Consider the following 12,251-nt stretch of genomic DNA (forward strand, 5'->3'; position numbering starts at 1 on the left):
CTGAAAAGCAAGTGTATACACTAATGACATCACCACATCGCTGGGGTCACCTACACCTGTTTATCACCGCATGCACTAGAGTTGTAACTTTCTGACCTATTTACCTTCAGTGACATTTGAAAACCTATTACTCAAAAGCTGCAGAGAGTGGGAGGCCTGTAAATGATTTGAAGATATGTTAATCCCTCCCCATCACACCTGCTTTGGCAACTGTAATAACTGATTGTCTATGCAGCTTGGCCAGAGACTCTAGGGTGCTACTTTCTCTAGGAGGAAGGTCAGATGGTTTAGGAGGGGCCAACTCCTGCCTGTGTGGCATTTCCATTTGCTGCATGAGGTTATCCAACAGTTGAAGAAGAAAAAAAAACTGATTCCCGCTCATGAACCATTAATAATATGATTGAACTCGAAGTTAAGGTTCATATCTGGGCTAGCTAGGACTGGTGGTTTGAAATGCGCTTCAAAGAACATAAAAATTATACCTACCAATTGCTGAATGCTGGTGTTCAGCTCTGTTCCTCACAGGAAAGTTATTATGTGCATGGCTGTTATATATAGCAGAAGCAAGGGAGTACAGGTCTGAAGATATCTCTGCTGAACCCTCAAATAATTCTGCCATTGACTCTACTATGTTCACAGTTTCTGGAGTCATAGGGTCATCTATATACTGTAATTAAAAACAGACATTTACAATGACTCTAACAGCTACACTTAATAATGACTTCCCTCAAGTATTTAACTTATTAAAATGCTAGTAACTTTGGAATCACACTTTTTTAAGAAAATCGTGGAATATTATTTCCACGACTACTGTTTTCCTTTATATTCCCAGATTTCATCCTAGAGCTATTAAATTCCTGCATCATTTTAACACATCCTGATCATTCTGTTATTTAAGAGATCAATACCGTATTGTGGGATGAAGGGGATATTTGTTTCTGGTGTGAGTTACTTTATTGTAAAATTAGTCATCCCCATACAGAAGTTTCATAACTAAACTATTTTAAAACTATTCACCCCCAAAAGTAAGTGTTCTGGGCAAACTGCCAGGTTAAAATATGTTTTGCTTCTCTATCTTTGTGTTTTCATTTGCATATGAGGTGTGAGAGGCTTTCATGCCTGCTTGATACGTCAATAAATAGTAGTTTATCTTTGATCAAGGGGAGTTCCAGACATGAACAAAGCTGCATGGCAATAGCTTTCAAATAGCTTGTCCAACGCTCTGGACCTAAAGAATATTTTAAGTAACCGTGATTGCTCCTAGATCCCATAATGTACTTCACACATATCAAGTTCACCAAAGTAACAGATACTGAAGTGAAAATATCAGGGGCACATTACAGATAAATAAAGAGTTTCTATTGGGATAACAAGATGACTCTCTCCCTTCTCCCTCCCCACACAGCATAACTGATTAAGGAAAGGGTATTTGGACCAAATAGTATTAAGTATTTCCTATAGTTTTTCAGCCTTGGAAATAACACTAAGTGTTAAAGTAAATGTTCCCTTAAGAGACTTAACAACCAAATGAAATGTGTGGACTTTGGATTCTAATTAGTACATACCTACCAACACAGGCTTCAATGATAATCAGGAAAATCTGAATATGTTCTAGATATTAGATGATACCAAAAAAATATTAGTAATTTTGATACTTGTGGTAACGGAATCATTACATGAATTAAAACATCCATAAGAGATTTGTTCTTAAGTAGGCATATAGGAGCAAAATGAAGTCTGGAATTTATTCTAAAATATGTCCAAGGCAATAGTAACAATGGGAAACAGCTGATGTTGGTATGGCAGGATGTTGGTTACTAAAACCAGGTGAAGGGCTAATAGGGGGTTATTACATTCCAGGTGAAGGACTAATAGGGGGTTATTATATTCTCTGCTCTACTTTTATATCTGCTCAAAATTTTCCAAGATAAAATCATTTTGAAAAAAAAATTGCAAGAACTACTTGCTTTTGTTCCATTCCTTTTCAAGTTCTACTTCAAAATTCACCTTTTTAAGAAAAGCAAAAATGCTTTTTGCATTTATTCCTTCCCAACTCCATGCTCGCATATCCTCAAAACTTATAATATATAATACAGGTTTTATTTATGTAAATAAGTTTTGGTACTCTTATCTTTTAATTATCTTACATGTTTTGGGGTTGTATTTAGTCCTAGAGCCAAAAACAGGGTTTTTATTCCTAAATAATATCAACACTCAATATTTAAAAAAAAAGTAAGAGGTATTCAGGAAAAATTTCAGGAAGGCAAGAAATTTTAAGGCAATTTGTTTAACCATCTACAAAGACAAGCCATTGGAATATTAACTTTTCTGAGATATGAAAGAATGGAGAAATGGTCCAAGGAAATCTCTAGTTCTCCCAATGATGTTTATAAAGTAAAATTATCTAAATCTTGTTACATTTTTAGCCAGAAGAGTATTGTGATGGAAAGCAGGGGGACACCTATAAAATCTATTCTAAAATTGTTGCAATAAAGAACTCTGGAAAGGGAACTCTATATGGGACAAGTTAAAGGTCTTCTATCTTCCAACAGCTCACTTCAGCTCTGCCTCCACAAGGAAATCAGGGAGGGCATGAATCACAAACACATAATTCAGAGATGCTCTGGTATTCCAGTCAATAGTTTATGCTTGAGACACACAGCTGTTTCCACTATCAATCAGCCGCTCTTTGAGAATCTACTGTGTACAAAGCACTACAGAAGGTACGATGAAGTAGTACAGACAATTTCCCCCTGAACTACAACTTTGCATTAAATCTCCCAATATTTTACACTCCATCTCAGATACATTATTGAGAGTAAGCCACAGCATCCCATCAGTTAACTAAGTTAAGCATCTCTGTTGGCAACTGCCATTTCAATATAAGAATTGACCTAAATAATTCTGACTTTCTGAATTTCTCCTGAATTTTGGTATTCTGGAAAGACCCTTCCTAACTGGGGCAATGATTTGAACATTGGTTTCACAACAACCCAGAATGTTATTTGTTATCACTGAGAGGGCTGTGCCATGATTATTTCTCACGCTTTGCCTCTCTTAAAAAGACAGCAGATATTAGGTTTTTCAAAGGATGAAAAAAATTATCTTAAGAACAAAAATGATGGGAAAAAACTAGAACTGAAGAAAGTAATTAGGGGCGCCTGGGTGGCTCAGTTGGTTAAACATCTGCCTTTGCCTTGGGTCATGATCACCGGATACTAGAAATGAGCCCAACATTGGGCTCCCTACTCTGTGGGGAGTCTGCTTCTTCCTCTGCCTGCCACTGCCCTTGCTTGTGTTTGCACTCTCTCTCTGTATCAAATAAATAAAATCTTTAAAAAAAAAAAAAAGTAGTTGGAAAGGGTAGAAGTGGACGTGAGAGAAATGGAAGGGAAAAGAAGCCCACTGCAATGCCTAAATATTTCAGACTAATTGAGTTAGTCCCAGGCTCTCAACCTCAGCACTATTGACATTCTGTGTTAGATAATGTTTTGTTGTGGGAAGTTTAGCAATATCCCTGGTCCCTATCCATGAGAAGCATCTCCCCAGTTGTGACAAAGAAAAACGTCTTCAAAGATTGACAACCGGAGAGCAAAATCTCCCTGGGTTGAACACAATTGACTTAGGAAATGTCACAGTTCACCAACATGAAAGGCCTCTCATATGTTACCCAGGAATCTTTGGAATTTATGTGAAAGAATTACAAGTTCTTCAGAGTTAAATTCCTAATCCATCTGTATAAACCAACCTGATTCTACGTGTAATTACCTTCATTATAGCTAATGTTATTTTATTTCTAAAAAAACCGCCATTACATCTATCAATTTAGACTCACTGGAAGTCTACTGAGTTGAATTAATGAAACAGTTGACTTATTCTTAAGAAAGGCTTCTATATTTTATTATGAACTATGACATGATTTATGCTGCTATTAAGCAGTGGTAAAAAGAAAAGTCTGCAATTAATGTATGTTTGGAAACCTAATGGATATTGTATCCTCCTGCATATTATTTGGGTGACAAATCCTTAAGGCCTAATTCTTTTTCTGTTCCTAATGGTCAATAAAGTAAACTTTATCGCAAGCATTCCTAAGCTACCCTTGAGTCCTGTGAGCTTCATTCCATAGCAATTGGTCAAGCATTTAGCTGGCTTTCGTCTCATGTTCACCAATGACAAACATTGAGATTCTTGTGAAATAAACCGGATGAAAAGATGTATCTGTATGAATCTGTATGAATCTCAGAAATTTGTAACATTAGGCAGCAAGATGGTGTTTGGGGGGAGAAAATGCCCCAGGATTCTACCAAAAGAACAAGTACAGGATAAGATCTGAGTGTAAAATTCAACTTAAGAGCAGTCCATGGAGAGATGACTTAAGGGTTTTACAGACTTTAGTCTCAGTGGAATGAGTCTTGCAAAGAAATTAATTTTATTCTTTGCATTGAAAGAAGTAAGAAATGAACATCAAGGTAGAAAATATTTCTTCTCAATTTGGATCTAATCAAATTACATATGGAATATTGTGTTCGGATAATTAAGAGGCTCATTGACAAGCTGGAAAATATACATAAGAGAGTAATCAATAATATGATGGATCCAGAAACCACAGCTGATGAGAAACTGAGGACATTAAGCCTTAGAGAAATGATCACCTTCAAATGATAAAAAATTACACCATTTGTGTATTATTGTTACTACTACAAAGAATGACATTTAAAACTATGATGTGTCAAATATAGTGCTGAGTACTTTCACTCATATATCACTTCATTATAGCCCAAAAAAGGTATCAAGAGCTTAATTTTACAGTCATCTGTTCAAGTTCACAAAAATAGTCATAGCAGAAGTAGGACTGAAACAGATTTCTCTGGTTCCAAATTCCAAGCTCATACCATGTGAGTCTAGAGACGAGAGAGGAAACAAACTGGTAAACATTAGAAGACAAATAGTTCAGTTCCAAACAGTTAAAGAACAGAGTAGTTTCATATTCATCTGTGTATTTTCTGGACCTAACAGAATGTCTGGAACTTTGTAGTTACTTAATAACTACATGCCTGCAAGGTCACAAAGAAGAATATTTTAAAGTTCATAGAATAGGATCTGCTTTTATGGTAGTAGTTACCCTATTATCAGAGCTGATCAAATATTTTAGCAGAGGCTGAATTCCCAATCATTTATTAGGCATGTTATACATGCAATTCATATATAAATTTGGAAGTTGAAATAAAAGTCTTCAAATGCAGGCACCTGGGTGGCTCTGTGAGTTAAGCCTCTGCTTTCAGCTCCAGTCATGATCTCAGGGTCCTGGGATTAAGCCCCACATCGGGGTAGGGCGCCTACTCCCCTTTTCTCCCTGCCTCTCTGCCTACTTGTGATCTCGCTTTCTCCCTGTCAAATAAATAAATAAAATCTTTAAAAAAAAAAAAGTCTTCAAATACTGAGATTTAATTTTCTAATATATTTTTCAAGTATTTGTTTAAATATTAAAAGTGAAATCTTATACATGTTTCAGCATGCTCAAATAATCCCTATTTATTAAGAAATGAACAAACCATAAAAGGTCACTGGAAAAAAAATTTTCAGTAAGGATGACTCACTTTCTGCCATGATACTAAGGAGTTAGATTTCTTAAATAGATATATACCTTCCCCATCTCTTCTCAATTTTTAGTTACTTTGCATTAGAGAGAAGTATTAATAATATACTTAAACCCGGAAGGATTGTTCTAATAGATGTGTGAAATATGTAATAGTGGGCTGGGACAGTGTAGTGTACCAACTCTCATGTGACCCCCCCCATTATTCCTACCTGCTGCCGTTCACGCATTTGTATAATCCCTACAGTTATGTGGGAACTATGATTTGCATATAACCAATGAAATAAGGCAAAGGTGAGATGTCATTCCTATGATTACACTGTACCAAATAGATTCCCCTTGCTGGCAGGATGAACTAAATGGCCACTTTGGGAAAATCCTCATGACCATCTTCCTGCGGGAGGCCTCTGTGAGCTGGGACTAAGGCTAGTGCCCAGTCAAAAAGCTGAGGCCCTCAGTTTCCTAGTCAAAAGGAAATTAAATCTGCTGAAACTCTAAGTCAGTCTGGAAATGGCTTCTTCCCAGTCAAGTCACCAGATGAGAACACAGCACAGTCCCTGACCACAGCATTACAAGACCCTAAGCAGAGAATCCATCTAAGCTGTGTGGATTCCTGACTCACAGAAACTGTGATATAATAAATTAATATGAGTTGTCTTTTTTCTTTAAAGATTTTATTTATTTATTTGACAGACAGAGATCACAAGTAGGCAGAGAGGGAGGCAGAGAGAGAGAGGAGGAAGCAGGCTCCCCGAGGAGCAGAGAGCCTGATGCAGGGCTCGATTCCAGGACCCTGGGATCATGACCGGAGCCGAAGGGATAGGCTTTAACCCACTGAGCCACCCAGGTGCCCCTAATATGAGTTGTCTTGAGCTTGTGGCAAATTGTTATACTACAGTGGAAAACTAATGCAGTAAGACAACAATAGTCCAGGCAAGAGACTATGCAATCCTGAACTACAGTGGGGACAAAGGAATGAAATATAGATGTATGAGTCACCCTTTGGAGGTAAAAATAGCTGGCTTAATATTGAATGACTACTCAACGCTCAGTAAAACCCAAGTCAGGGGTAACCCCATGGTTTTGAACTTTTACGACAGAAAGAGTAACAATGCCATAATCTGAAAAGAGAAGTATCAGGCATGTAAATAGCACCATAAAGGACTTCTCAGTGCTCAGACAATGACCTTCACGTCAGAGAGCTGTGGTGTCCCCAGTCCAAAGAGTAAAGGAATTCTAAGCCTAGTTATTTGGTATCTAGGGCACAAATTTGTCTCTCTCCAGACTTCATTCTTCATAACTGAAACTATTAATTGTCTTTCTTCTTGTGTGTCCTGTGGAAACCTTCAGAGGTCTCCATCGCCATCCCTGGATCTGTCAAGTTGTCTGTTCCAAGCGGTATCCCAGCTTTGTCTTCTCCTACTGGTGATTAACCAGACCAATATCCATAAAAGGATTTTGTTTGTTTGTTGTTTTATGAGGGAAAATGAGTTTAGATGGGATAAACCCTGACAGAATCTCTCTACAGATGGTTGCCATTAGGAATAGAGTATCAGAGAAAGACCAGAGTAGAAAGCAAGGCAAAGGGATCATTCAGGTAGGAAGCTGTGATTGAAACTGTATGATCATCAAAAGAAAGTGTAAAAGGAAGGCTGAAAACAGGACTGTCTGGAATACGTTTATAATGAAGGAGTGAGAAAATTATAAGAGAACTGTTTCATTTTTTTTTAACTACACAAGACCAAAGTTTTGCAAAGTCACAGCATATGAAAGTAGAAGAAGCATGAGGCAGAAAATAATCAAAAGCTAGAGAACAGGAGAGCAGAAAAATGGATTTTGGAGGAGATAATAAAGATGGGGACACTTAAAAATACATAACCACCTTATTTGACACTTAGGAGGTCACTGGTGACTTCTAACAAGATTTCAAGGACTTAGATAATTCTTATGAAAAAGTGTGGAGGCCATACTTTGAGAAATAGAAGAGTGAATAAAAAGTAAGAGCCCTTATATGGTATCAAGGTCAAAATGAAGGGTAATAAATGAATACACTAAACCAGAGGTTTTAGATATTATTTCCTCTACTCCTCAACCTATAAGGTAGGTCTATAAGTCCTGCTTTAAAAATGAGGGTACCAAGTCTCCAAAGTTGACTTGTCTGAGGTTATAGAGCTAGTATAAGGCAGAGCCAAGACTAGAACCAAAGTCCTTTTGGATTTAGAGCCTCTGCCATATCTCTCTCCCCAAATCAACTTCCTGAAAGATGAACCCAAACATCAGTCACACACAAAAACAGAAATATCAGTAACAGACCTGATCTGATAAAGAAAGATACTATCATAGAAACAAGGAGAAGTAATGTGTTCTTTTATTGAGAAAGGCCAAAGAAACTAATAATGTTTATCAATCAGAGTTAAAGTTCCAATGCCATGATTAATAATCACAATAGGTCACGATTATTTAGCATAGCACTTACTACATACCACATACTGTTCTAAACTCTTTTGTATGCATTAACCCATTAACTCATCATTAATACTTTTGTTACAGGGACTCTTATAATCTATATCTTTGAGAAGAGGAAACTGAAGATCAGAGAGGTCAGGCCAACTTCCCAAGGATAAACCAACCATAGTGGCAAAACCAAGGTTTAAACCCGAGCATTCTGCCTCCTAGGACCATGCTCTCAATCTCTCTACTATAGAGCCCATTAAGTGACCAGGATATAAACCCAGACTTATAGGACTCCAAAGCTCATGTTCTCTTCAGTTTATCATAGAGATTACAAGCCACATAGATGGAGGCAGAATCCCAAAGAAGTCTTTCTAGAACATCTTAGCTTCAAGAGAAAAACAGGTGTATCTGGCCATTCAAAGGATTTTTTTTTTTTTAGATTTTTTTTTTTATTTATTTATTTGACAGAGAGAGAGATCACAAGTAGACAGAGAGGCAGGCAGAGAGAGAGAGAGAGGGAAGCAGGCTTGCCGCTGAGCAGAAAGCCCGATGCGGGACCCGATCGCAGGACCCTGAGATCATGACCTGAGCCGAAGGCAGTGGCTCAACCCACTGAGCCACCCAGGCGCCCCCTTTTCAACAGATGTCATTAATAGAAGTGGGAGATCTGTTACCTATTCCCAAAACAGCTAACTATCTAATTTAAGACCGTCTCAGCCAGAGCAAAAGTTTAAGCTTTTGCTCTTTGCCTGAATTGTCAACTAGAGTATCAGAGAAAGCATGAACACATCTTTTATACACAGAAAAAGAGTAAACATAGGATTGAATTTTAATCCTGTGCTGGAGATGTTGAATAATTGGGAATCGTAAATCTTAGGCAGCCAGTGTGCTTTGAGCACACAGTAACATCAATATTCAAGGGTGTACAAGAAGTGAAAGAAAGTAGAGACTAGAAATAGAATAGACAATGTGTATGGGGAAAATAATAGCACAGCTAGAAAAAGCAGTGATTCTGGACCAAAACAGTAGAAGTGAGTTGATGAATAGCCATCAGGTAGCTCCTGCAAGGCCTGTGATTGGATTCACTGGTCCTAAGTGCATTTTTGTTTGTACCCATACTTGGATGTGACTAGTGTGGAGGCTTAAAGGGCCCTCACAGGTGAAGAGCAGGCTGGGTAAGGTGAATGAAGACAGGAAAGGGAAACCAGTGTAGCCCGTACTTCTAACAAAAACAAAGGGGAAGGGGCAACTGGGTGGCTCAGTGTGTTAGGCCTCTGCCTTTGGCTCAGGTCATGATCTCAAGATTCTGAGATCGAGCCCCACATGGGGCTCTCTGCTCAGTGGGCAGCCTTCTTACCCCCTACCTCTGCCTGCTTGTGATCTCTCTCTCTCTGTTGTCAAATAAATAAATAAAATCTTTAAAACAAACAAACAAAAAACCAAAGGGGAAAAAATAAGACTTCCAATGTGAATAGAGGCAAACACATTGTCCTCTTATCTTTTATCCATGCATGGCTTAATCTCCATAATTTAGTAGTTTTTTGTTTTTTTTTAAGATTGATTTATGTATTTGAGAGAGAGTGAGGGAGCAGGTAGAGGGGCAGAGGGAGAGGAAGAGAGAGAACCTCAAGCAGACTCCCCTTGCTGCAGGGAGTGGGACAGGAGCCCACTCTCACAACTTTGAGATCATGACCTGAGTCTGACACTTAGCCAACTGAGCCACCTAGGTGCCATTTGCTTTCTTTAATCAAACATACTCTGCTTTTTTTTTTTTTTTTTTTTTTAACGAGATGGCTCTGAAAAAAATTAGTTCCCAAAGACTGAACAGGACAAAAAAATTAGCTCCCAAAGACTGTACAGGACAAGTCATTTGTCAACAACTACAAAATATTGTGCTTTTCCCTGGCAACTGTTCCAAATTTCAAGCAGGCCTAACAGGAGTGTTTAAATCATAACAGGAGTTTCTATACAATTCATTAACTGAATTACCATAATAATATTCACTCATGGAAGCACCTTTTGTCCCACTTAATTGCTCAATTAACATTTTTATATGCTGAAAAAGAATAATAGCATTTAGCTAATAATGTATGTTCTAAAATGAAATATGACCTAATTGGATGATCTTTATAGCCCAAATTTACTTCACTTTGTACCATGATGCTTGTCATATATTTTATGTTTGAATGCTGGAAAGTCTTCCAAGTTATCAGGGCCAAAACCAAGGAGAAAGGGCTCACCAAGATGTGAAATGAAAGTGAATACCTCATCTTTTCCTGTGAGCAAAGTATTTTCTAGAATTACTCCTGTCTCTGAAACCAGAACTTTGACTCGGTATTGGTTAATGATTCCATTTGGTTGTCGTGGTTTCTTCCAAGTAATTCTTATTTGTGTGGCTTCTACTTCTGCAAGTTGTAAATCAAATACTGCACCTGGAACTAAAAAAAAAAAAAAAAGAATAAGGAGGGAAGAATTTAACAGTATATTTTTAAATCTTAAACATCCCCGTAATTCTTAGCTCACCATTAAAGATTTGTAAGGAAGTCTATGAGAAAAATAGACCATAACAATTTATTATTTATTAACAAATATGTATAAGATTCATTAAATAAACAGATAAAGTTAAATTTCTACATATTGTTCTCAAAAATGTAAATAAGAAATAGGATGACATAGAGTAATTTCCTCAAATCAGAATGTCATAATATTTGTTTGAAACAAATTCATTAATCAAAATAACTTCCCAGAAAAAGCTGTTTAGGGATGATTAATGCCCACCAAAAACCCTGAAAGCTTTGTAAAATTATAACAACATATCAAAAAATAATATCCAGAAGACTTTGCCTGAAATGAAATGTAGTTGGTAAATTCAACTAGGTTGTCTTTCAACTTAATACATGAGATTGCTTGAAGAGTTGATTGATTTCGGTCCACTGATTTTACAAATGAATTATGTGAGTCTCTAATTTCAGGTACTCTTACTCTTTTCAGTAATAAAGAGAAACAGAAACAAACTAACCACTGGTTTACAATAAAGCACCAAGTACTTACGTAAATTCTAGTTAGAAAGTGACCATGAGTCACATCCAGTAATCCTCCTAGTACCAAAGGAGTAATAATGGATCAAGGATAAACATGCCCTGGGCTTTTGTCTACTTTTTGTTTATAGCTAGTGTGATTATGAATAGCCAATTAACCCCTCCCCTAAGTTTGCTAACCTATAAAATGGGTAAAATTATACTGTTCTTATTACTCTGGAAGGTTACCATAAGGAACCTTGAATGAAAGGCTCAAAAAAGAAAATAATATATTTCCTTATGAACAAGATGTAGTAAAACATCAAATTCATTTCCCTAAGCATAGTTTTAGCAAATATCATTTAGAACAGAGGTACTTTAGGGATATAATATAAATAGAGAATGACCCCTTTCCTTTTTTAAGATAACAGAAAGGAGTTGAAAATCAGTCTCACAACTCTTGTAAACATGATTTAAAATTAATGAATATAATTATGCTTACCTCAACCATATAGGAAACTGTAGGGAGTTTTCATTCCATGGATTTGAGTTTTTTTGTCTCTATGATGCAGCCATTTAAAAAGCCCTCTAGATATTGTAACAATATAAGTATTTCTAAATGTTTTTAAATAGTTAATGGCTAGATGAATGAATGAATCATTCTTGTCTAAGATTTTCATTACTACTGCAGCCAATATTCTCATGTCCAGCACGTAGTAACAACTCCGCTCAAAACTGGGATATAAACATGAAAGTACCACTGTAATTTGCTAATTCTTTAAATCTCCTTTTCTAAAAACATTTCCATATTTCTTTATATAGAAGGATAACTCTATAGATTGATCTCTCCCCACAGAACTTCTGATCTGAAGGAAAAACAGTTTGACATTTGAAGGATGGAGGAAGAGTTCTAGACGAGGACCCCATAATCACAGATTCACTCCATCAGCCAGCAGACAGAGCCCTCATCTTTTGGTCATTGTTCTAGGCTCTTGAGGATGGAGCAAGAAATAAGATAGATAAAAACTTTTGCACAGGTCACCTCTTGTATAAGTATATATAAAATAAATATTGTTCCTAACATATATGGTCCTTATGTTTCTATCATCATAATTACCAACACGCATTTTTCCAAAGGCAGAGCAACTTTCTAATCGACTGTGTACTACGAAATAACACAGCCA

General features: G+C 36.9%; 1 protein-coding gene across 1 annotated transcript in view; it reads right to left on the reverse strand.

Annotated features, from left to right (window-relative positions):
- PTPRQ (protein tyrosine phosphatase receptor type Q) overlaps positions 1-12,251 on the reverse strand; it is a 196,893-nt gene that overhangs the window by 164,790 nt on the left and 19,852 nt on the right. Inside the window, exons 9-10 of the mRNA XM_046012882.1 lie at positions 10,316-10,488; positions 487-667 (exon numbers count right to left, since the gene is read on the reverse strand). Coding sequence (XP_045868838.1) covers positions 487-667; positions 10,316-10,488 — 354 coding nt within the window. The remainder of the gene's footprint in view (positions 1-486; positions 668-10,315; positions 10,489-12,251) is intronic.

The sequence above is a fragment of the Meles meles genome, chromosome 7 (genome assembly GCF_922984935.1).
Source record: "Meles meles chromosome 7, mMelMel3.1 paternal haplotype, whole genome shotgun sequence".
In the NCBI taxonomy this organism is placed as follows: Eukaryota; Metazoa; Chordata; class Mammalia; order Carnivora; family Mustelidae; genus Meles; species Meles meles.